The following is a 27125-nucleotide window of genomic DNA, read 5'->3' as shown; positions in this document are numbered from 1 at the left end:
TATTCCCACTGTAGCTGTATGGAAAAGCACAGTATTTAACCCACTTTTTACCTGGTGATGGCGCTACATGAAAAATCATTAAAGTTCAAATAATTCATCCTGTGGTGACTGAGTACAACATTTCATGGCAGTCCTTCCAATAATTGCCAAGATATTTAATTCTGGAAAGTTGTGGGTGAATGGAACCACATTACCATCCACAAAGCCACACTGCTTTCATGGATAAAAACAACCAGAGTCAGAATAAATATCAGGATGTGACTGTCCTTTTTTTTAATGATCAAACAATAAACAAGCAGAATGATGAAAAACCCAACATCCAACTGAAAACTGAACTACACTTACTGTACTTTTTCAACACTTTTCAGTAAACAGCAGTATCTTCCATTTACATCTTTTTTAATCAAAACAAACTGTGTGCTTTTAGAGACCAGCTGATTAGAATCACTGATCCAGCACTATCCTCAAAACATCATACGTACTACGGAACACAATTACAACAGAGTGCAAACATCTTGGAGGTGAAAAAATAAAAGATAACAAAACTTGTTATAAACACAAAGATTAGTATTAGATGATTCAGTCAGTGGGAGGAGTGAGGGGAGTCACTGAGGGTAGTCAGAGCATGGCTTTGTAAAGAGTGAGAGAGTGGCGGAAGAAGTGGTCCTCTTCCATAAACACCAGTAGATCCCTCAGCATGACCCGAGTCACTCTGTGAACACCCTGTCTGGGCAGGAGAGTCACCTGGCAGACAGACACAGTGAGTGAGTGATAACACTGACATGAAGCTGGTGGCGAAAATGTTTTACAAAAATATTGACACAATTTGTTTGATTAGTGCAGCCAAAATTTCCCAATACTAGCATACTAGCTTGACAGCTGTGAATACTAAAAATGTTCGTTGCCATGTTGTTTGCGATCATATTGATAATATTAGGTGTTTTTTTTACATGTTAGTTAGACATGAGGTACTTGGATGTGGTTAACGATGACAACCCTGTACTGCACTCCAAATACACAGCCTCTAAGCCTGTTGTTCAGTAGCTAGCCAACTTAAGCCACATATGAACTCCGGACAATATCCAGAGAATCAGAGAATCTACTCTACATCCAGAGGACTGGCCACTGACAATAACCACAGCAGATGTGAGAAAAATCCTGCTCAGCTGCTAGTCTGGATAATATATCTGGCCGTGGACTAAGAACGTGTGCCAATCAGCTATCTGACATTTTTAACATCTCACTCTCACATGAGACTGTTCACTCTTTCCTCAAGACTGCCATCATTGTTCCCGTACCTAAAAACTGCTGCTGCATCTAGTTTTAATGACTACCGCCATGTGGCCGTCACCCCCATCCTGATGAAGTGCTTCGAGAAACTGGTTCTCCAGCACATCAAAGACAACATCCCTGTAAGCCTGGACCCTCACCAGTATGCTTCCATCACTCCTCCACTATTCTTGTCATCAGTGTGTGTAGTGCCAGCTAAGATAAAGCCTGTGAAGAGGTAAAGGAGCTGTGAGGCCCTGTAGCTGCGAGAGGAAAAGAGAGGAGCCGGCTCTGCTGGGGAACCAATTTCAAAGGCAGTAAGAACTGTGTGCTGTTAACAGACCGTCTTCATCTTTAAACTTACAGCCTGCAGGGCTGCAGCTTAAACACATAGAGAATTAAAGACTAAATGAGCTAAACTAACAGTCTCACACATTTACAGTTTTAAGCTGTAGGCTTCCTGTGTGTCAGCATTAACTAAGGGAGGGGCTGGCCTTTATAGAAAGTCCTTCTATCAACCTCTGCTAATATCAAACATGCTGCTTTCTATCATTTTCTATTCATTGTTAGTGCTACACAATCACTGTTGCATTTTTGTTTCATTTTGCTTCAATCTTTGGTGTTAAGAGGATGTGTGTGTGGTGTATATTTTGTTTCTCTGCGTGGTTGCCAAGTATTTTAATGAGGTGCCTCCTCTGTCTTTGGTATTAATGCAGAACACTAATGGCTGGGGTTTGGGGGATGTTTTGTTTTTTTTGGAGGCAGCTGGCAAGTACAGAGCCCATAAAGTGACATGGGGAAAGAAAAAAAAAATGTATTGTCATGCGCACAGGGAACTTTCTGGTATATATACACAGTAATGTGAAAAAATTAGGACACCCCATTAAATATTCAGTTCTTTATTAAGCAATGTTCACATGTAGATGTCTAATCTTGTTTTTTTTCATCTCTGGAAAAGAAAATTATTTAATTGCAGGTAAACAACAAAAATGTACCTTGTTTTACTCATTAACCAAAAGATATCAACAAAAATGCCTGACTCCATTTCTTAGTTTTCAGCCAGTCCCTGGTGGATTTACTGGTATGTTTTGGGTCATTGTCATGTTGCAGGGTCCAGTTCCGCTTCAGCTTTAATTTTTTTTTACAGATGGTCTCACATGTTCCTCAAGTACCCTCTGATACATGGTAGAATTCATGGTGGATTCTATGATGGTAAACTGGCCAGGTCCTGCTGCAGCAAAGCATCCCCAAACCATGACACTTCCACCTCCATGCTTCACAGTTGGTATGAGGTTCTTTTCCTGGAATGCTGTATTTGATTTACGCCAAACATGTCCTCTGTTCTGGTGTCCAAATAATTCAATTTTAGACTCATCTGTCCAAAGAACATTATTCCAGAAGTCCTGCTCTTTGTCTATGTTCTCTCTGGCAAACTTCAGTTTGGCCTTCATGTTTTTCTTAGAGAGCAAAGGTTTCCTCCTTGCACACCTCCCATGAAAGTTAAAGTTGTGTAGTCTCTTACTGATTGTAGAGGCATGCACTTTCATATCAACAGTAGCAAGAGCCTGCTGTAGGTCCCGTGATGACATTTTAGGGTTTTTGGTGACTACTCTTAGCATCTTGCGGTCTGCTCTTGGGGTGAACTTGCTTGGATGGTGTTACGGCCCTGGGGCCTGTGGTCTTGCTCTTTTGTGTGTACTGGTTGTCGTTTCTTTTGCAGGACTGATTGGAGCTTGACTGCTAACCAGGCCAACCTGGCCAGTGCACCTGCAGGATAAATAGGCCCGCCTACCCGGGCGCCAGTCTCTCTCTGACTCTCCACCACAGCAGACCTTTGTTCCCTTTTTGCCTTTTGTTTTCCACCACCGAATAAGGTTGCATGCCTGATGCTACAAATACCCCTGTAGCGCTAGTCATGGCTTTAGCGTGAGTTGAATTTTGTGGAAGATTAGCTCTAAATGAGGACGGAAGAGTTGCCTGTGTTAACAGTGTAGTTTTCTCAGTTAAGTCTACTTCTTTATGATGCCTGAGGAGATGTCCTGCCATATTGTTCATGTCGTCTGTGGACACGTATGCTACAAGTGCATAGCTTACAAACTGCGGTTTCCTTGTCAACAACGTGAACGCAATTGACATAACTCACCGGGAACTCAAAATATTTCCACACTTCGAGTTCAGTTGTCTCTTATATCAGCAGTTGCCATCGTGTCTTTTCATTGGCTGCAGCTTCAGGTTAGAGGAGGGAACGTTAACTTGCCGCACTACAGCATGCTGTATGTGTGTGTTTTCCCCTCTTGGCATGCCTGCCGGACACGATACTGGGGGTGAGGCTAATTCCGCCTTTGATTTACAGTCGTCGACTCCCCTACTGATGAAGCACCATTCACCAAATTGGGGGGGATTCTTTGGTCCCATCAATGTTAAAAGAGAAAGATGAAGAAGTATGCTGAAAAGGTATGGAGTCAGCTTCACCTGCTTGACCAGTAGGACAGTGCATCTGGAAGTAGCTTACACGCTAGATACAGATTCCTGTATACATGGTATGCGGAGATTAATCTGTTTAAGAGTACAGATATCCAGCATAAAATCTGACAATGGTACACATTTTGTTGGAACAAACAGAGAAATGAGGGAAGCTCTGGCTGCCTTGAACCACAAGAAGATCCAAGGAGCCCAAGTACACGATGGAATAACCTGGAACTTTCCTCCAGCAGCATCCCATCATGGTGGCGTGTGTGAACATTTGATACACTTGGTGAGAAAAGTTCTTAACTCCTCTGTGAGGTAGAAGCTATTCTGAACAGCAGACCTATCACTAAAGTTTTTGATAAGGTGAATGACTTGGAGGCTCGAACACCTAATCACATTCTTCTCTTAAAAAGGAAAACATTTTTTTTGCCATTTTTGAGCAAAGAGATCTATACATCAAGAGGGGACATCAAAATACTGCACTTGCTTCAGACTTTGGAAGTCGTGGATCTCTGAATACTTAACTGTGATGCAAGAGTGACAAAAATGGTCCAGAGCCAGAAAAAAAACCTCACTCTGGGAGAAATCGTCATCATTGCAGATGCTACAGCTCCCAGAAGCTGTAGGATGATGGGCAAGGTTTTGTAGACTAAACTAGATGTCTGTCTGCTACTGGAGGCAATAGACTAAGACTGTTACAAGGACTAGTGGCAATACCACCGACAAAGAACATAAAGAGAACAATAAACAAAACATTAACATGTTTTTTATCAGTAGCAGGTATGACCAAAAATGTATATCATGGTATTTTTCAAAATTCTAACGGTTTCACGGTATATGACGGTATTTTTTTTTTCATGCATAATCAGGTGTTCACAGCATTTCCTACTGGTTGAGAGAGGAATTACTGCAGTAGATTGACTTAGGATGGCCTATTTTACTGTCATGATGAGTGAATATTGTAGAATAATTCCACACTAGTAGTAATACAGGTTTGCATGGCCCCAGAAAATGATGCTGTTTACAAAAAAGAGCCACTCATGATTCTAATGAAGTGAGGATTCAGAATGCAAAGACAATTGCAGTCAAAATACAAACTTTTACTGTGCAAATTTCACAAACATCTTTTATAACCAATACAAAAAGTAGTGCAACACTGACCATCGTGGTAATTTTTTTCACCGCGACAAACAGTTGGTGAGTTAAACTTTTTTGCCGGGGACAGACGCTGTTTTTCGGGCAGAAATAGTCGGTCGGACAGACACTTCTCCACGAATTACTGCGGTATGTTTTTCCTCATAAGTTGCCAAAGACACGACCAGTTACTACGTTACTGTTGTATGGTCATGTAACGTTGCTTTGTGGGACATTTATCCAAATTTTGTTGAGTGAAGGATCTGTATAGTTATCAGACAGTGAACACCAGACCGACACATCCTCGCTCCGTGCCGCCGGCTTATCCATTCACACTGGTGCGCCTCTGCTACTACCTCTGCTACTACCTCTGACTCTACCTCTGATACTACCTCTGATACTACCTCTGACTCTACCTCTGACTCTACCTCTGACTCTACCTCTGACTCTACCTCTGACTCTACCTCTGACACTACCTCTGACACTACCTCTGACTCTACCTCTGACTCTACCTCTGATACTACCTCTGACACTACCTCTGACTCTACCTCTGACTCTACCTCTGACTCTACCTCTGACACTACCTCTGACTCTACCTCTGACTCTACCTCTGACTCTACCTCTGACTCTACCTCTGACACTACCTCTGACACTACCTCTGACTCTACCTCTGATACTACCTCTGACACTACCTCTGACTCTACCTCTGACACTACCTCTGACACTACCTCTGACTCTACCTCTGACTCTACCTCTGACTCTACCTCTGACTACCTCTGACTCTACCTCTGACTCTACCTCTGACTCTACCTCTGACTCTACCTCTGATACTACCTCTGACACTACCTCTGACTCTACCTCTGACTCTACCTCTGACTCTACCTCTGACTCTACCTCTGACTCTACCTCTGATACTACCTCTGACACTACCTCTGACACTACCTCTGACTCTACCTCTGACACTACCTCTGACACTACCTCTGACACTACCTCTGACACTACCTCTGACTCTACCTCTGACTCTACCTCTGATACTACCTCTGATACTACCTCTGCCACTACCTCTGATACTACCACTGACTCTACCTCTGATACTACCTCTGATACCATCTTCGGAGGCGCATCAGAGGCGCCGTGATATTTCGCCCCTTGCCGCATCTGAGACTTTCACACAGAGGAGGATGCAGAGAATTGGCGCAGGATCCCCCGCATGCAAACGGCAGTGTGAATGTGGGTTATGTAATGTTATGTATTACGTAAAACCAGAGCACTACTGTTTTCCCTCACCGCGCCTCGCATTCGCACCATGCGTGTTTAGAAGCGCAACATTGAAAAGGGTCCGGTCTGAAACTGTCGCGCGGCGTTCCCAATGATATAAAAATTCATATCATAACGAAAATATACCCCAGTATTCAGTGTGAACTGGTATACCGCTCAGCACTACATTCCATGATGGAAATCTGTTGTTTTCAAATCACAGACTGGATTCTCTGTAACAGACCAATAGAGTCAACAAGTCCAGCGAGGGTTGAATGCACTTTGGTAGATCCACCTTACATAGGCGACGTCTTGCATATCGTCACAATGCTGTGTTTTCATAAACTACGATAATCTGGTCATGGGGAACCCCTCGCCTATGTCCAGGCACACTCCCTCCTTCTCTCCTTGGGAGAAAGGGGGGCAACTCAGGCCTCATGGGTAGAGTAACAAACACAATAAATAATAATCGTGCATGTATTGAGGAAGTAGACCCATTGATTAATCACAGAACATTTTGTTTGCCTTTGTGATATTTTTTGTATTGCTTTGGTGGCCACGGCAAAACTAGCAGAAATGCTGCTCCTGGTGTTTCACATACAATGATGATGATGATGATAATAAAAAACTAAATTGTGGAGGGCATATTTGCAAGTCGCACAGGTGACCCTGGTTATAAGATTTAGTCGCACTGTCTTCAAAAATCGTCTCATATTGCGACTAAAAGGTTACTGGTACATGGTTAAATGGTTTTCCACACAGAATGGAGACATCACACAGACCAACCTGGCTTTCAGTCTGCTCTACAAGTCTCGTCTTGCGAGGCCCGATGGCAGCCAGAGCGGTGAGGTTGGCCTCTCTCTGCTGCACCTGAGCTTCCTCCATTTGTTGTAACTGAAAAAAGAAGAGAGGCAAAAAGATGTGTGAAAATGTGGTGAATTAAGACTAACACAGCTACTCACACATTCTATTCTTATACTCACATTTAAAATCAACTTACAGTTGTGCTCATAAGTTTACATACCCTGGCAGAATTTGTGATTTTTTGGCCATTTTTTAGAGAATATGAATGATAATACAAAAACTTTTCTTTCACTCATGGTTAGTGGTTGGGTGAAACCATTTATTATCAAACAATTGTGTTTGCGCTTTTTAAATCATAATGACAACAGAAACTACCCAAATGACCCTGATCAAAAGTTTATATACCCTGGAGGTTTTGCACAAGCTGACACACATGGGTTTAAATGGATACTAAAGGTAACCATCCTCACCTGTGATCTGTTTGCTTGTAATAAGTGAGTTTGTGGGCTCCTTACAGACCCCTGCATGTTTCATCCAGTGCTGCACTGACATTGCTGGATTCTGAGCCATGGGGAAAGCAAAAGAATTATCAAAGGATCTGTGGGAGAAGGTAGTTGAACTTTATAAAACAGGAAAAGGATATAAAAAGATATCCAAGGAATTGAGAATGCCAATCAGCAGTGTTCAAACTCTAATTAAGTGAAAAATTAGGGATTCTGTTGAAACCAAGCCACAGTCAGGTAGACCAACAAAAATTTCAGCCACAACTGCCAACAAAATTGTTTGGGATGCAAAGAAAAACCCACAAATAACTTCAGCTGACATACAGGACTCTCTGAAAAAAGTGGTGTGGCTGTTTCAAGATGCTCAATAATGAGGCACCTGAAGAAAAATGGGCTGCATGGTCGAGTCGCCAGAAGAAAGCCATTACTACGCCAATGCCACAAAGCAGCCTGCTTACAATACACCAAACAGCACAGAGACAAGCCTCAAAACTTCTGGAACAAAGTTTTTTGGAGTGATGATACCAAAATTGAACTTTTTGGCCACAACCAGAGAGGAGTCAACAAGGCCTATGATGAAAAGTACACCATTCCTACTGTGAAACCTGGAGGTGGATCGCTGGTCAAAATTGATGGCAAGATGAATGCAGCATGTTATCAGAAAATACTGGGGGAAAACTTGCACTCATCAGCCCGGAAGGTGCGCATGGGACGTACTTGGACGTTCCAACATGACAATGATCCAAAACACAAGGCCAAGTCGACCTGTCATTGGCTACAGCAGAAAAAAAGGTTCTGGAGTGGCCATCTCAGTCTCCTGACCTCAATATCATTGAGCCACTTTGGGGAGATCTCAAACGTGCAGTTCATGCAAGACAGCCCAAGAATTTACAGGAACTGGAGGCTTTTTGCCAAGAAGAATGGGCAGCTTTACCATCTGAGAAAATAAAGTGCCTCATCCACAACTACCACAAAAGACTTCAAGCTGTCATTGATGTTAAAGGGACAATACACGGTATTGAGTACTAGGTTATGTAAACTTTTGATCAGGGTCATTTGGGTAGTTTCTGTTGTCATTATGATTTTAAAAGAGCTGACACAATTGTTTGATAATAAATGGCTTCACCCAACCACTAACCATGAGTGAAAGAAAAGTATTTGTATTATCATTCATATTCTCTGAAAAATGGCTAGAAAATCACAAATTCTGCCAGGGTATGTAAACTTATGAGCACATCTGTAAGTGACCTTATATTTTCACAATGCCACGCTGAGTTCTTATTTTTCTGACAACTTTGAGGGCATTTGAGGGACATTATTGATTATTTACATTTTGCTGCATTGCAGTGTAAGAAAAATAGATCAAATCCAAACAAAACAGTTCAGCTCAGAAATCTTCTAATTTATTTCTAGGCTGGCTTTAGTTTAATAAAATCTACTTTGTTTTCTGGACAAAATTATCCTGGGGATCCTCTTGAATAATGTGTTTCCTCCTTCATTTACTTTTCATAAAATGTTTGTGGATGTAGCGAACATTTTAAACAAAATCAAAATTCCTGGGGGTTCAGGAGTGATGATGCCGACCCCTGCACTGGGTAATGAAGGCAAACCAAAATGCACCAATTTCACCCACACAATGTCTGAGATTGAAAGGACATAAAAGATGTAACAAGACAGAAACACATTGAGGGAGACTCGAACAGGGAGAAAAGGTGTATTCTGACAAAGGCAGTTAGGACTTTCTTTTTGCTCAGGTTTCAACAGAGGTTCCCTTTTTAGAAAAAATTGTATTGTAAACCGTCTCAGGGAAGCTCATCTGCATGCTCGTCGTCCTCATCGGGGTCTCGACCTGACTGCAGTTTGTCGTCATAACCGACTTGAGTGGGCAAATGCTCAAATTCGATGGCGTCTGGCACGTTGGAGAGGTGTTCTCTTCATGGATGAACCCCGGTTTTCACTGTTCAGGGCAGATGGCAGACAGCGTGTGTGGCGTCGTGTGGGTGAGCGGTTTGGCCCATGGTGGCGGTGGGGTTATGGTATGGGCAGGGATACCGTGACGAGATCCTGAGGCCCATTGTTGTGCCATTCATCCACGACCATCACCTCATGTTGCAGCATGATAATGCACGGCCCCATGTTGCAAGGATCTGTACACAATTCCTGGAAGCTGAAAACATCCCAGTTCTTGCATGGCCAGCATACTCACCGGACATGTCACCCATTGAGCATTGAGCACCAATATCCAGCAACTTCGCACAGCCATTGAAGAGGAGTGGACCAACATTCCACAGGCCACAATCAACAACCTGATCAGCTCTATGCGAAGGAGATGTGGGCAAATGGTGGTCACACCAGATACTGACTGGTTTTCTGCCCCCCCCCCCCAGACCCCCCAATGAAGCAAAACTGCACATTTCAGAGTGGCCTTTTATTGTGGCCAGCCTAAGGCACACCTGTGTTTCACCTGTAAAAAAAAAAAATGTAATTAAAAACAATGGGTGAAAACAATCTCTTTTCACTGGGATCAGTGACACCCTTAAGGTCACTGTTTCTCGACACTTCCTCCATGTTTACCTGCTGATTAGCTCAGTATAATGTCCAACAGACATCTGTTTTATGACCAGAGTAAGATCCGTGTGACATCAGCAAAGGTAGGGATTATGATGGTCTGTCTAGATATACAAGTACATCATCATATAAAGCCCATTTCTGTTCACCTGCAGCCATTTTTATTCCTTTAAGCTGCATCTTTTCACCTTATTCCTTGTGCCAGCCCAGCACATCAATACAAACTTCAAAGAAAAAAAGGTCCGACAGGCAGCCTTGTCTAGTCGATTGCTCTAGAACAGAGGGTTTCAAGCTCTGAGGCACAGCTCCGCAGGGGGCGCGGAAGAGTTGAAGGGAGAGACAACACGAAGTTTGTTATGAAAGTCTGGCTGCTGATTTGGAGGATTATCAACAGTGTCAGCATCTGCAGTAGCAGCGGTTGTGACACAAAGCTTATGGAGGTTACTAAGGTACTTACTGTAGGTTACGTGGAGTCATAACTCAGTCAAATCTGAACACAGAGACACATATTTTTAGATCCAGTGTTTGTGAAATTTCCAGGGGATAATATAATATCCAATATCACAAATAAATATCCATGAATCTGTTTAGAAATCCCCCTGAAGATGCTACTTCTAACTCCATAACTTATTTGAAAATCCCCACACGCAGCCTACACTGCAACTCAGTGAATCCAGTTACATTATACTTCCTGTTTACTTCCCCACATGTATTATGGGAAATGTAGTTTGAAAACTACAGCATGACGCTTCACCAAATAAAACTAAAACAAAGGAAAACTCCTGCTTGGAAATAAAGGAACCTGAGATCTTTAGCTGGGCAGATGGATTGTATAGTTTGGTTTCACCTAAGTCTTTAAGAAGAAAGGTCTGCTTCATGTAGTCAGTTATTTTTCAGCTTGGTTTTGTTCCATCTTGCATCCTTTCTGGACTGATAATTGACCTTCCACACAGAGCTTATTAGGATTCAATATTGGGTTCACCAGTCTCTCTCTCTACTTAGAAACATACCTAAGGAACTGGATATCAGATACACATATTTACTGAATATTCTTATATCAACAAGCAGGAAGGCAGATGTTGGATTCTTAAAAGGCCTCCCACCCTGAAACATTGGATAGATAATGGATAGATATAACAAATATGGCATGTCACTGTAATGTAATTATGTGACCTCATGTTCACCGCCTTATAAAACAGAAAAATAAAGTATAAAGAAAATGCTTTTTCGGCTAAACCTTAATGTGACATGTGAAAGGTTGGTTGGTATGGTTTGGGTGGCAAGGGATTATGCTTTTAGACTAATGACCTTTAAACCTTGAAGATAAAAGTGAACTTGCAAAATTAACTAATTATTGACTTATTAACATGATTTGCCCAGCATGAGGGAATTACAGTTAATTGTATCACAAATCCATGAGTTTACTAACATTATCCACACAAAGTTTGTTGAAGATGGTTCTGTCACTGAATACAGAAAATTCTCCAACCAGAGAAAGAGCCCCAATTAAAATCACTTCTGCTTAGCAGCACACCTACTCAGGTTGTCAGAGTATTTGTGTGTAAGTACAGAATTGGCAAAATATAGTGAATGTAGTGTGTGGGGGTGGCAGTAGTGTGGCATGTAAATTAACAGATTTTTTTTTTTGCTATGGAGAAACCTCTGGGAGCGTGACCGCTGCGAGCTACACAAGCACTGTGCAGTGTTACCGCCTCCTTAAATAGCCACAGTTACTAGTGCCCTTCATCTCCCTCACACCTTTCCCTGCCCTGCCAGCAAAAAACATTACACACACTTTTGCATTACTAAATGAACAATTAGCATGAAAGATAGCAGGGATTTAACCAGTTCCCAGACAACACTTCGTGGGGATTTATACAGGCACACAGAACTGAAACATATCAAGAGCCTCTCACTGTGATGAATACTGGGGTAGAGGGTCGAAGTAGTCTGTCGCTGAGCAGTTCACTCTGTAAAACTGATTCAAGTTGAAAATTAATGAACCTGAGCTGACCAATCTGGGTCCACTATTCAGCATACACAAGTGTGAAGTGGAAACCTAAAGCTTTCACTGACAAATACACTGAGAATGGACTTTACAGAGTAGAAGACATTGTGTGTCCAATTTCCATGTAGTGAAAAAAACAAAAAAAACTTTCTGCTTTGGGGTTAAGTAGTGTGAAAATGAAAGCATTTCACTTGGTTTTTCCCTCCTTGGCTTCCTCCATCATCATCCTCTTTAGACTCTTCACCTCGGTCATGCTGTCCGTAGAGGCTGCTGAGCCTGGTTCCATTGCCCACTGAGGATGTAGAGCATGCTGCTGCTGAATTCTATTGTGTTACACGGACAGGTGTTCAATATTTTGTCCACCCCACTTAGATTTGCGAAGGTTGGCTAAATAACAATAGCACAACATATACCATCAGGTAACACAAATCAGGAAAGAGAAAGTTATGTTTTTCAAATGTATTTTTAGATGCTTTGAGCACCACAGGCCAAGTGCCATCTAGTTCCATTATACTGGAGAGAAGGCAGACATCTTGATGGCTGATATCTCCAAATTTCCACAACTCACACCAAAACAATCTAGATCGGAGAGCGCAGTTGGGGTCTGGACCCAGACGCTGTCCTTTATGGACCTGCACCAATTCCCAATAAATTATTGAGAATTATTCTGTTTAAATGTAGTGTTTCTATTCTTTTCAGCACTAGCAGCCCAGTTAACTCACCATCATCTCATGTGATGCTACTCAGCCAATCAAATTCTGATTTTGTGGCATTGCAATTCCAGTGAGTGACATGAGTGGGTGTGCTAATTTCATATGGTGTGCTCTAAAAAGAGGGAAATTAAAGAGAGAAGGAGGTGGTGTCAAAGCTGTTCAATTCTTGCAAAGGTGTGTTGAGATGGTTTATTGATGGAGTTAATGGATGAATCGCACTACAGGTAATTTTTGAGTTTGGGGTGAACTATCCCTTTAAAAAAGGTGCACTATGTAGTTTTAGGGAACATTTTAATCAAAAGAGAAAGATTTTCATTGACTTTCACTGATTTTTTTTATACCTTAACAAACAAAATAAACAAACTCTTTGTTTTCATGACTGAATAAACTGAATAAACAAACTGACCTTAAAGGACAACATCATTTCATACCGTCTTACTTTGTTTACAATTTGTGGACCCTGCCACCTTCTTAGCTTCAAACAGTGTTTTAGGGGCCTTATTTTCTTCTGATAACAGCTTGTTTACTCACTTATGGAAAAGATTTATATTTCTGAGTTTGAATTTCTTCTTCAAAATTACATAGTGCCCCCTTTAATATATTGTTGTATTACAAGATTGTGGCCAATGTTGGAAATCACTGAGCAGGATTGCTGTATAGAAATTGGATTTTTACCATTTTCAGTACCATTATTTGATATTTTATTTAGCTTGCAGATAGTTGAGTCTCACAGCGTTCTCCAGAATAAAGGATATACACACCTCTTTGGCTCTTTGCTTGAGCTGCTGATGCTGTGGATCCTCAGTGTGTGAGCGACTCTGATCACAAACAGACAGATGTTGACTTAGTAAGCAGTATTTAATAATAAAATATGGGCAGAAAATGAAATGTCAACAGATAATCACTGTTGTTTCAGACAAAATGCTTTTATGACTTAAAATGGCACAAAAAATGTTTACCCTTTTAAAGATAAACTTCAAATGATAAAAATGTAATAGTCTCTATACTATTTGTATTTGAATACATACTGTAATATGTTCTTGTTTCTAAGAGAAAAAATGTGGTTTAAGTCTCATTTCAGTCAAGCAAGAGCAGTTTGACTTTCTAGCCAAGTCTAGCTTACTCTGGCCAAACGCAGCAGTCTCTCTCTCTCCTCTTCATCTTTTCTCTTCTTCTTCAAACACTCAATTTCACCAAGGAAGCGAAGCCGGGAGCGTGTGTCACTCACTTTGGTATGCCACAAATCCTCCTGTTGCCACATAAACACACACACAAATTTAACAGGACAAGATGTTTTCCAGGCAGAATGGTGACCAGACATAATAGTAATGTTTATATGGTTTTTGACAAAATGAACAAATATGCATAGCAAGCTATGTGACCTTATGTATGATTGTGTATGTATGGACAATTGCTACCATCTAGGACAGTTAACAGGCAATCTACTCACCTCATTTGCTAGCAGCGATAGCACACGCCATTGTGACTCCACTGGGGCAGAAAAAATTACGCAACCCATCATAAAATAGGGCGACTCGAGATATACTCCCTTTCAGCTTTGTAAAAGAAGGTTTGAGTTGACTGTTAAGCCGTTTGTTTAGATGGAGTACAAACTACTACCTCAACAAACAACAACAAGATTTGAGAAGATGTATGGGAAAAGCGCAGTGTAATAGGGTGCTGAACTGCAAAGTGCCTACAAGGTAGCTACTGCTACTGTACTGACAGTGGCATTTAATACCCCTTTTCCACTGGTCAAAAATCCTACTTAATCCCGCTAGGATTGGTCTTTTTTGTGCAATGGGAATGTGTAAACTCTGGATTTACACCCGGGTCAATTGACTCTGCAGTAGACCTGTTTTTTTAATCACCTATGCTCGGCTTTGACCTAAATGTAAGACCCGGGTGAACACGCTAAATTCTGCCACGCAAAGTGATTTTTCGACATTTTCAAATCCGGTGGTGGCGCGTTAATAAGGAAGGAATTTCAGATGCAGTCTATCCAAGGACGTTTTATTACTGCACACAGTGTTGGAGGTTGAGCGGCGTTCATTCCTATGAAACCTGCTCAGTGGTGTTTTGAAGCCACAAAAAACTTCCTGGGTATGATAATACTACGGACCGAGCCGACTAACTTCCAATTGAGCGCCCCGCTAACTTGAATGAGGATAAAATAGCAGCATTTAATCATGCAGCTCTTCTAGACTTTGCATGTTATTGGACCGAATGGCTCAAATTTTGATCATTTTGCAGGGGTTGTGACGCTCAGAATAATTTAACCATCGTTTTACAGACGCTTCTTATATAGTGGGTCTGTCGTTGTTTTCTCTTCTGTTACAACCGTTTCCGGCGCATTCGTGACGTGAAACGTGACGTCAGTGGCGCTATAACGTGACGCTTCAGATAACAATCACAGACCGGCTGCCTTGCCTGCGGGAAGTGGGAATGAGGTCAGTTGGTGACTTTTAGCAGGTTGACTCAGGTCTCTGCATCAGCTGTGTGCTCGGACAGCAAGTGGTATTTGGGACTCAACGTACTGCAGTGGTAACTCTGTTCACATCGACAGTCAATGCAAATAACTTTGTTCTTGTAGAGAGAACCATCTGGCAGGGCTGTGAAGTTGAACTTGTCATTCAAAAGACCCTTTTCTTTAGCCATTTCTGCTCAAGGAGGTTTGTTTCTGCTGCCATCCACAAAGTTACTGCTGCAACGCTTCCTGATTTCCCAAACTACGGGGCAGGCCAAGGGTCATAACGTGCGTGCATTAATCGTGCATCAAAAAAATTAACGCAGGTTGGTGCAGTGGTCTGGGAGAGTCACTCCATGGTCCATGTGTGCGATATGTTGGGAACGCCGCTGATCAGTTTGCAGATAGGTGAAGCTGCTATGTTGTTGTGCTACTAGCATCCTGCACCTACTAGTGATTGTTTGTCCTCATCGATGGATTAAAAATAAGAGTAAAGTCATCACTGTCATTACTGTGTGTTTTAAACTGGGGGACAGGACCTAACCGAAGTGAAAGTGAAACTTAACGCTTCACTGAGAAATGTCTGTTGTGTTCCCTCTGTAGTATTAAATCCATGCTTAATAACATGCCCTGCTACTGACCCGTTCTACTCTGCTTATGATCTCTGGTCACGCCTCTGCCACAGTAGGTTAAACATGCCAGTCCTACAGTGATCATTGGCATCAAGAGCTGGGTTTTAAACTGGTGCAAACTGATTGAATACACACAACACATTACTTTAAAGCAAGAGTGGAGTGTAAAGTAATGTGGTGTGTGTATTCAATCAGTTTGCACTCCACTGTTAAAACACAGCTCCACTGGTGCTTCAGTTGTAGGCTGATCACCAGCTTATGTGATTGGCCACCGCAACGTGATGTTGGGCTGCGTTTCTCCAAAAGTTGACTCCGTCTCAAATTTTTCAGCACCTTTCGGACTACCCTCATTAAAATGAATGTGAAAACCTGGGTTTTCACCAGAACGCCAGATCCAAGGTGAATCCACTCACTGCACTACAACATGCTGTGTGTGTGTTTTTTCCCTCTTGGCATGCCTGCCAGACTGGCCACCTTTGATTTTGAAGGTTGAGATCGTGACATCATTTCGGTTGATATCCGACTTACAATTGAGATCGTGACACTCCTTTTGATCCAGGTCACACTTGATGTACCTTCAGGGCTTCCTTGCGGTGTTCTGCCATCACAGTGAGCTTCACTATCAGCCCACGGAGACACTCCTGCGTAGCATGAGAAACTAGAGCTACCACCTCTGGGCTGACATCAGTTACTCCCAGTGCCCGTCCTACCCCAGGACACACAAAACATATGGCATCAGTATAACAGAAAGAGTTGAACACAAAGACACATGGTAGCTAAGCCAAGGAAGTCAAGAAATGGAAGAAAAACACATATTTAGTGGATATATTTAACTAACATTAACTCATTGAATGGTAAACATGAAGAAAATCATCACATTTTATTTTATTAATGCTTTGTCTTGTTATCACACTGTGACTTTAATGAACAAATTAAATGCAGTAGTTTCTGACATAGTTCTGTCACCATTCTAGATGTGACCTGACATAGTTTCCATAGCCATAATAATACTAATAATAATATTATCAGGCATACTTTGGTGTCTGACAGAGATGAGACACTGCAATTTGGTTATTGTCATGCTGCCAGCTTGTAGCGGTTAAACTGCTCTTTCTAGTATTAAAGACAAGCCTGCAGGAATGCTGGGGCTTACTCAAATGCATCAAAGCTCAAATCATGGTCTAAATCATTATTCAACTGTTTTTTGGGGTTTTTTGAGCAACATAAAGCTCCTAAATGGCTTAACATTAATCTCAAAAGCTGGTAACATAAAAGTGTATGCACGCACATGACACAAGCACACTTAACAGGAAGCATGGGGCTGAGGGAGGGACAGTGGCTGATCTCCCCTACTCTACTCTTCTTTCATTACATGCATAATAACAATTAAGTTTACACTGTAAGTAAATAATGGCCAAGGAAATGATATAGCTTGTATTTGAGGAAATTTGAGGAAATGATATAGCTTGTAGTGAGGCACGGATCAGCTCAAAATTAATCTGGATCTGCATGTGGGCTACGTATAAATAATTCACCCATCACCTACCTGAATTAATTATTTTCTCCAATTCAGAGACCCACATGGACATTAAACTCTAGCTCTGCTGGTCCCTGTAGACTATATTGTAGTATCAGAGGTAGAGTCAGAGGTAGAGTCAGAGGTAGAGTCAGAGGTAGAGTCAGAGGTAGTATCAGAGGTAGTATCAGAGGTAGAGTCAGAGGTAGTATCAGAGGTAGAGTCAGAGGTAGTATCAGAGGTAGTATCAGAGATAGAGTCAGAGGTAGTGTCAGAGGTAGTATCAGAGATAGTATCAGAGGCGCAGTATTGGCGAACTGAACCAGTGTGAATGGATAAGCCGGCGGCACGGAGCGAGGATGTGTCGGTCTAATCGTGTTCACTGTCTGATAACTATACAGATCCTTCACTCAACAAAATATAGATAAATGTCCCACAAAGCAACGTTACATGACCATACAACAGTAACGTAGTAACTGGTCGTGTCTTTGGCAACTTATATGAGGAAAAAAATACCGCAGTAATTCGTGGAGAAGTGTCTGTCCGACCGACTATTTCTGCCCGAAAAACAGTGTCTGTCCCCGGCAAAAAAGTTTAACTCACCAACTGTTTGTCGCGGTGAAAAAAATCACCACGATGGTCAGCCCTCCCGACTGAGACTTCAGTTAACTTTCCCCCATAAACAGCCTCCCTCCCCGCGAGTGAAAGAGTCAAACAGTGTCCTGTTTACTGATGGCGATTATGTAATTATGTAATTAAGAAAAATACGTAACTTTGTCATTTTCCAGGATGTTTGGTGGGTCAGGTTCCCAATCACAGCACATTATAACAGTCAGTAGGTACATGTTTAGATTAACAGGAGGACACCGGGAAACACCTTGAAAAACACATACGTCATCATCATGACGTGTACCGTCACGCCTCCTTTGGAGCCGCGGCCTCTTCACTAAGTCACACTTGTTGTATATTTCCTTTTTAGATTTACTTGAATACTGTGTAATGTAGCTGGGCTTGAACTTAAAGCAAAAGTATAATTATTACAAGTTGCACTACTTTTTGTATTGGTTTTATAAAAGATGTTTGTGAAATTTGCACAGTAAAAGTTTGTATTTTGACTGGAATTGTCTTTGCATTCTGAATCCTCATTTCATTAGAATTATGAGTGGCTCTTTTTTGTAAACAGCATCATTTTCTGGGGCCATGCAAACCTGTATTACTACTAGTGTGGAATTATTCTACAATATTTACTCATCATGACAGTAAAATAGGCCATCCTAAGTCAATCTACTGCAGTAATTCCTCTCTAAACCAGTAGGAAATGCTGTGAACACCTGATTATGCATGAAAAAAAAATACCGTCATATACCGTGAAACCGTATTTTGAAAAATACCGTGATATACATTTTTGGTCATACCGCCCAGCCCTACCCATTGGTGTGCCATGACTGCAATACATGCAAAAATGGTATTTGGGACAGCCCTAAGAGATCCGGATGTATAATGCTGAATGCACAAAATGAAATGAATATTGAGTCTAGCAGGTTGGCTGAGCTTTGCCACAGCACAGCTGTAGGAAAGTCTACCGTTTCTGATTTCATTGTTCTAAAGTGTTGCCAAGCCCCCTTTACAATTGTGAGTTTTTCAATGTTTGGTCCTAGCACTCCTGCCGTAGTTGATGATGTAGGGCTGCTCAATTATGGAAAAAATCATAATCACGATTATTTTGGTCAATATTGAAATCACGATTATTTAAACGATTATTTTTGAGTTTGGAAACATGATGCATTTATTCAGCATTTCTCTCAAAAAAATACACGAAATGTTCAAATCGAAAAATACAAAATGTTCAAATCGAAAATAATGTACAAATATGTATCCAACTGTTCTGCAATTTCTATAAAACATTTAATGAATAAAATAAATATACTTAGAAAATCAAATAAGCCAAACGATTGGGTGCATATCTTTAGCTATAAAGTATCCAATGGCAGCTGTTATTTTCTTGTGCCTGTCCGAATTTGACGGTTAAGGAATCGCATTATACAGTGTTTCTGAGATCGATGTCTGACGCGCAGTATTGGCGAACCAAACCAGTGTGAACGGATAAGCCGGCGGCGCGGAGCGGGGGCGTGTCGATCTGATGGTGTTCACTGTCTGATAACTGAACAGGTCCTTCACTCAACAAAATAGAGAAATGTCCCACAAAGCAACGTTACAGGACCAAACAACAGTATCGTAGTAACTGGTCGTGTCTTTGGCAACTTATATGAGGAAAAAAATACCACAGTTATACATGAAGTGTCTGTCCGACCGACTCTTCGTCACATTTCTGCCCGAAAAACAGCGTCTGTCCCCGGCAAAAAACTTAAACTCACCAAGTGTTTGTCGAGGTGATTCAGCCCTCCCGACCAAGACTTGGTGAACTTTCCCCCAGAAAACAGCATCCCTCCCCGTGAGTGACAGAGTCAGACAGCGTCCTGTTTACTGATGGCGATTATGTAATTATGTAATTTCGAGAAAAACGTAACTTGAGTGAGTGCCAGTCAGCAGGGCCGCGTTGAATGCTTTTGGGAGGGACTGAATTGCGCATGCGCATCTCTTTCAGAAAATCTCTAGGCTTACTGTACAACGAAAAATGCCAAATAAATCGTTTCAATTCGATTATATTAGTTTGGAGATCGTTTGACCCAAAAATCGAAATCACGATCAAAATTCGATTAATTGCACAGCCCTATGATGATGTCATACTTTGTTATGGTAAGATCAGTTGCCAGTCGCACATTCGCCATGAGTGAGCAGTAGTGGATGCCCATTGTGTGTGTTCATGCACAAATGTGAGTCGAACCCCTTCTTAGCTTATATTAAGCCACCAAATGTTGTTACTTTAAATATTATTTGACTTGTTACTAGCTCCGAAATTGTACCTTTGAGTCGTTTACGTTTGTACAGCATATTAGATTAGATCACATGTGGACATGTGGATATAATGTTGAGGGTCTTTGGTAACTTGGCAATTCCTTGATAATTATGTACATAAGCATCTTAAGCATAAGCATATCCTTCATTACTTTTGCGCTGTTTTGCCATCTGACTGTTTTCAGTACTACAGTTAAGCAATTTGGTCACAAGGGGGCTCTACTGCCCACAGAATTGTTTATTCTGGTCAGTAGTTTCCTTAAAGGAGCCATCAAGCCAGCATCCCAGAGGTTCTATCTCTATCACAACAGCTCTTGTACCTGTATGAAGGATTCGGCTGAGCACTGGGTTATGTGAGAGGAAGAGCTGATCCTGGCATGACTGCACCACAGAGCCAACCATGGTGGTCAAGATCTGTGCGTTCTCCTCTCTCAGGTCGACTCCAGCCATGGAGGCCACATCATTAATGTCATCATCTTCTCTGAGAAACACACACACACATACAACAGAATAACTCTGCTTTAGAGTCAGCCAGCTTTAAATTTGAGATATCAACTGTATGTATTACTTGTAAGATCCAGAACTATCCTTTAATGCAAATCTGGTATGCTGAGATGGATCCTGGGTGAAAGGTTGCTTCATTGTAAACATTCCTATAAAAAGACAAACATACAAAGTTATTTGTATCGTAGCATTTCATTTAACAAGTGTGTTTTTGGGTAACTAACACTACAGTTTGCTAAATTTGTGGGGCTACTGTGAAGGGCTAACTTAGACCTCATCTACCCTCATCTCTCTCACTGGTGTAGACAGGAGTGTGTGTCTTTGCCTCCTTCTTTCTAAAATCAACAATCAGCTCCTTGGTTTTGCTGATGTTGAGCAGTAGATTGTTCTCTGTGCACCACTCTGCAAGATTGTTGATTTCCTCCCGATATGAACTCTCATCGTTGTTTGTAATCTGGCCGATTATGGTGGTGTCATCCTCATTCTTTACAATAGAGTTCTTTTGATAACTGGGAGTGCAGTCATGGGTGTACAGAAGGAGGCTGAGCACACAGCCCTGGGGAGCTCCGGTGCTGAGCACTAACATAGATGAGGTGTGACTGCCAATGTTTAGTTGCTAGTTTCTTCAGTGGGTCGTTCTCAGTCTCAATGAGTCTCTTACCTGTAGTATTACAATTCGCGTTGTCTTGCCAACGAGAAACAATCTGTTTATTTCTGATTAACATAGCATTTCTCTAACTTTAGTTTTTTGTTTTTACTCAGGCTGCTTTCTACTGGGAACCTCTCTCTCTCCTGGCTCCCGCTACCTCAAATACTGACCACTGCTCTCCTCTGTTTAACTATATCCTTACATCTGTACCTCCGTAAAATTTGATGCCACTTCATTCTGATGTTTTATTTTTTATTGCTAATTATCTTGTGTGGCCTGCCCTCCTCCAGGTCACCCCGGTGGAGTGGAGGTTGTGTAACTCAGGCACCACTTGGCGATGCCTCGGACTGCTCTGTCATCCTCCTGGACCCACACACCTCACTTATATTATATAATTACTTGCATCAGATATTCTGTCAGTGCAAGTTGTAAACTGTGATTTGTTGTTCTGTTCTGTACATGTGACATCTACTGCATGTTTTTCCATCCTGGGAGAATGATCCCTCCTCTGTGGCTCTTCCTGAGGTTTCTTCCATCTTTTTCCACTGTTAAAAAGGTTTTTTTCCCCCCATTAGGCAAATTTTTCTTCACTCAAATCGAGGGTCTAAGGATAGAAGATGTCGTTCACTGTACAGATTATAAAGCTCACTGAGGCAATGCAATTTTGATTTTGGGCTACATAAATAAAATTGATTTGATTTGATTCTGAATTGTCTGGGGTCTGATTGTGAGGAAGTCCAATAATATAAATATTCCAGAGTAACTCCTGAATGTGTCACCAAGTCTTATTTCATAGCATATTTCTTCAACTTACTTCTGAGAGTAGCTTCCAACCACCTCGATTCTTTTACTTGATAACTATGTTTCCTTCCTGCCCCCCTCCTAATTTGACACCTTGGTCATGTCAACTCTATGCCCCCTGCAGGTCTGAATGTAAATGTCCCTCTTCCTTCCCTTTTGTTTCCATCTGTAATTGCATTACGTCTCCCCCTACCCTTTGATCAATACTATGTATAATTACTGGTTTGATCTATTGTATATAAGTTTTTCCATTTTGCTTGCTCGGTATCAGCTTACTGACTCAGACCCATTCTGTGCCTGTGAGTTCACCAGTGTGCCCACATACTTAATAAATTCACACCACTAAAGCAAACCTCTGAACGGGACTTTGGATGATTTCTTCAACAGTACTCAAGCCCAGAGTATTAAGTTTTCCAATTATTTTCATGGCTAAGAATGCTGAGCTAAAATCAACAAACGTCATTCTGATTTAGTTGTTCTTATTCTGAAGCTGTGTGAAGAATGAGTGAAGGACAGTGGATATGGCATCCTCTGTGGATCTGTCGGTTTTGAATGCATACTTGTTAGGGTCCAGGCTGGCAGAGATGTTGCCTTTAATGTGCTGAGGAACCAGAGGTCTGTAGCACGCTCCCAAACTAATGCAGTTAAACTTTCTCACATTAAATTAACGTATCTCTTCTTCCTGTTTAGCTTTCACACAGTGTACTGGAATAAGCCTACAGATAGTGCCCCCCTTTCAATGTATTCAATCGTGAATCGGTTTAAAATTGATAACTGATTCTCAATAAAATTGTGACCACAAGAATCAAAATAGAACGATGAAAGATTCCCACCCCTAATTTTCACAACATTTACCTGTTAAGGGTTTTCTTGACTGGACTTCTGTGTGTTTAGAGACAGGTCTGTTATGTGTCATCAACCCAGGTCTCACAGTCATTTCTCGTGGCTGCTGGATAACCTGCATTTTAAGGGCAATCAATATGCATCAGTCCCAAACACGCCATATATCAGTCCCAAACATGCCATCTACTGTATATCAGTCATAATGCAGATGACAAGCAGTTTTAAATTTCTATCTCACTTCAACATCTTACCCTTTTTGACAACATTGTTAAACACATTTACATCTAAAATCCTTAAATCCTTTGCCAAGACATACATCATTGTTATTAGGGAATAGGGCAAAATGCAAAAATAACCCTGGATATTTGAAGAGGTAATTAAGATGTTTAATACAATTTTAAATGTATTACTCCAGATTGCATCATGTTGTGTGTTTACATGCACTGCAAGGCTTCTTGTGGAGTATTTTACTTTTAATGGCACTATACAGCGCTGCAAGACTTTTTTTGTTATCTCACACAAATGCATAAGGATGAATGAGTGAATATACACACAATGACGTGAAAATCAGTCATGCCAATGGTTTTACATTATTCCACCGATCAACAGATGCAGGTAACATGTCAAGATATGCTGAGATACACCAACAAACGCAGCTTAGAGGACGGCTGCTAGCTAGTAAACAAAAAAAAAATCAGCTTTGCAAGTATTATAGTAACAGTAACACTGTTCAGTGATATTCACAATACATGTTTTTCTATAAAAAATAAAAACTGCTCACCACATTAGACAACCAGGCAACATTTCCTTACCTGCTTGCAGGTGTCAGTATTGGACTGCTTCATGGTTGAAGACAGAGTGATGTGGTTGCGGGTGGAGGTTGAAGCCTGTTGGATAAAAAACTGGGGGTCGGCAGTAAGGCAACGCACTGCAGGAAGACTTTTCTGCAAGGAAGAAAAGATGAGCAAAAAGACATCACAAGACATTTTTTTGTATATAATACTAACACTAATAACTGGAGTTCCAACTCAATCATTTTATTTGCCCAAACAGTGATAAGACTTCTGGTAAAAACAGTCTGTAAAGGATAAATTTAAAGGAAAGGATAAATTTAAAAGGAGAAAGTTATTCAGTTGAGCTGAGCAATGTCCAACTATGAGAAACTACTGTATGTTCAGATTAAAATTAATTTGCCTTGGTGAAAATACAATATATAGCAAGCAGTTGGCCTCGATCCTGATCAGAGTCCTTAAATACAGGACATCTATCACTGCTAAGGCCAATCAGGTACTTAAATTTACAAAAATGCTTATTAAATATGTATCTGACACATTATAAATAACAGGCACAGCCTTCTACGCAACAATTTTTACTCACATATGTCGTGAAATGCTCACAGTGTAGGGCCCAGCCTTCATTAAAGACAGCAGCATGCTGCAACACTAGCAGACTGATTTGAACTAAACAGTGAAGTTCAGTAAAGGTCAGATCGGATTTTGTTTGGCTTTACTTTATTCAACACTGATCCACTAAAAGATGTTCAGATCAGCCTCGATACTGATCCCTTGGATTGGCTCGGGACTACCCTACTTTAAAGTCTATGGTCTTGAGTTTAAAATCACAGACTTGAAAATTTCCTGCAGACACCCGAAGAGGTCACAATAATGTGTTGTTTTGTCTCTGATCACCTTGAGGAAAGGAACCAAGCAGGGTTGTGGAGTTGACTTCAACTCATGATATAGCTTCTCTGTAAACTCCTCTGCTTCAAGCTTTTCCTCCTGCAGAATAAGAAAAGTATAAATAATTTAGGAAAGGAACATTTTATACATTTTAGTGTTACCAAAATAAAATAAAACAAAAGCGGGGAAGTTAAAACTGAAAAACCCTGATGAACATTATGCAACTACATATGGACAGTATGAGAAGAGGAGCAGGGATTTGATCCAACAATCTCAGGGTCTATTTACTAGCTTTTAAATAAGGATTCTTTTAGGTCTACTTGCTAGCAAGATTTTTTTAAGTTAGTGTTAAATTCTATGGAGCCCTGGAGGTGACATGGATGTGTTTTGTTTTTTTTATATCATGCACGCGAGTTACTATCTCGCACGCACGAGACACATATAGATGAACGCATCTATAGGAAATGGACTAAAAGAGCGGTCATGAGTCATGTTGTAGCCAATGATTTATGTATTACATAGAGAGACTTGCTCCTTTTGTGATGAGATGAGAGACTTGATGTTTTGTGATGATATTTAAATATAAATGTATTCATATTCTGGTAATGGCTTATAATAGCAGCCAGTATGAATCAAGTCTGTTACAATACTCTCATACTTGGAAGAATTGTCAATAAAATCAGTCAAATGTTTATCTGTTTCTGTGTGGGTAATAACACGGTGTACATCTAAGATCAGAAAGAAGCCAATATGCATGCAAAAGTATTAAATAGGCTACTCTATCATAAGAGTCAGCACAACTACAAGCCAAGTATACTTAAACTTTCTATATAAGTATATCTCTGATTAGTACATAAAAAGTATACTGAAAGCATACTTTCTTATTTTTAGTTTAAAAGAAGTATACTAATGGCACACTTGAATAAACTTCTTTTTCGTAAGGGCATGACCGCTCTTTTAGTCCATTTCATATAGATGCGTTCATCTATATGTATCTTGTGCGTGCGAGATAGTAACTTGCGTGCGCGAGATAGTAAGTCGCACACGCGAGTTTAAAAAAAAACATCCATGTCACCTCCAGGGCTCCGTAAATTTCTGTTGACAAGAGTAGATATGATACATGTAGTCCTAGGTTCTCTTCTAATCCACAGGAGACAAGCACAGTAATAAATCTGTAATGCAGGTTTAAAAACAATTAAGTCATTGTAGTGCTTTTAAAACCTTGTACTGGCATATTTTAACGTATTTTGGACATCAGAAGATATCACTTTTTACTATTTCACTGACGGAAAGCAGCTCCTGTGATGATGAAGAGGGAAGACGTACCAGCAGACTCCTGACCAGTCCTCTGACATTGTTCGCCATGGTGGCAGACCTGGAGTCACTAGATGCCAGCTTGATCAGAGTCACCAGGAAGTTCTTGCACTTCTTCACACTTTCCAGGGTCTCCTGTTGGTGAAATGACAGCCAACAACTTATCTTCATAAAAGGTTAACTTGGTCAATTTGTGACAACCAGTCTTGTCCCTCTGGTGCTAATTTGCAACTGATGCATCAGTGTTTACGAACCAACTATCTGGATTCTTGTAGAACTTTAAGTGTTTATCTGACACAAAAAACTTGCTGATTGTCAGAATTGTATTAAAAGTAAGATGCAGCTTATTCAGACATAAACTAGTGGCTGACTCTATAATGAAACGGTGGTCACTGCTGAAATCACTGATGCATCAGTTGTGGCAAAATGATGCAATAGTGAAAGGAAAACTACAAATCAAGACTACATGTCAAACACAGAAAATGTATTGGAAGATCAAAATAAGATCTTTAGACAAAAGTGTACAGAATAAGTAGTAAAACATACAGAGAAGAATCAGAATCAGAAATACTTTATTGATATCGAGGGGAAATTGCTTGCGTTACAGCTGCTCCTATTCAAAGTCTTAGAAATATGCAGAAAAATAAAAACTATATATAAGCAAGAATAATAAATATAGAATAAAAATATGAGAAATGTACATTCTACTAGAAATATATCTACATATACAGTGTAATAAATAATGCTACAGTTGAAATATGGGTTATTGCACATTATCTATCTTAATTATTGCACATTAGAGAGAAACAAAGCATCCAGAGTCCTCTTATTGACTCAGAGTGTCTGACAGCGAGGAGTTGAACAGTTTGATGGCCACAGGCAGGAATGATTTCCTGTGGCGCTCTGTGGTGCATCTTGGTGGGATCAGTCTAGTGCTGGATGTACTTCTATGGCTGACCACAAAGTCATGGAGTGGATGAGAGCCATTGTCCAAGATGACATGTAACTTGGACAGCATCCTCCTCTCTGACATCACCGTCAGAGTCCAGCTCCAGTCCCACAACATCACTGGCCTTGCG

The 27125-nt window shown here is 40.9% G+C and overlaps 1 protein-coding gene across 3 annotated transcripts in view; it reads right to left on the bottom strand.

Moving 5' to 3' along the window:
- Window positions 1-244: 244 nt before the first annotated feature.
- taf4b (TAF4B RNA polymerase II, TATA box binding protein (TBP)-associated factor) overlaps window positions 245-27125 on the bottom strand; it is a 35120-nt gene continuing 8239 nt past the window's right edge. For all 3 annotated transcript variants that reach the window (XM_073476967.1, XM_073476969.1, XM_073476968.1), the window contains exons 6-16: window positions 26059-26181; window positions 24742-24831; window positions 23866-23997; window positions 23066-23168; window positions 20825-20909; window positions 20577-20737; window positions 16400-16530; window positions 13849-13974; window positions 13487-13543; window positions 6916-7023; window positions 245-744 (exon numbers count right to left, since the gene is read on the bottom strand). In XM_073476967.1, the coding sequence (XP_073333068.1) occupies window positions 619-744; window positions 6916-7023; window positions 13487-13543; window positions 13849-13974; window positions 16400-16530; window positions 20577-20737; window positions 20825-20909; window positions 23066-23168; window positions 23866-23997; window positions 24742-24831; window positions 26059-26181 (1242 nt within the window). In that variant the 3' untranslated portion in view covers window positions 245-618. The remainder of the gene's footprint in view (window positions 745-6915; window positions 7024-13486; window positions 13544-13848; window positions 13975-16399; window positions 16531-20576; window positions 20738-20824; window positions 20910-23065; window positions 23169-23865; window positions 23998-24741; window positions 24832-26058; window positions 26182-27125) is intronic.

The sequence above is a fragment of the Pagrus major genome, chromosome 11 (genome assembly GCF_040436345.1).
Source record: "Pagrus major chromosome 11, Pma_NU_1.0".
In the NCBI taxonomy this organism is placed as follows: domain Eukaryota; kingdom Metazoa; phylum Chordata; class Actinopteri; order Spariformes; family Sparidae; genus Pagrus; species Pagrus major.
This window is presented reverse-complemented; position numbering and strand designations above follow the sequence as displayed.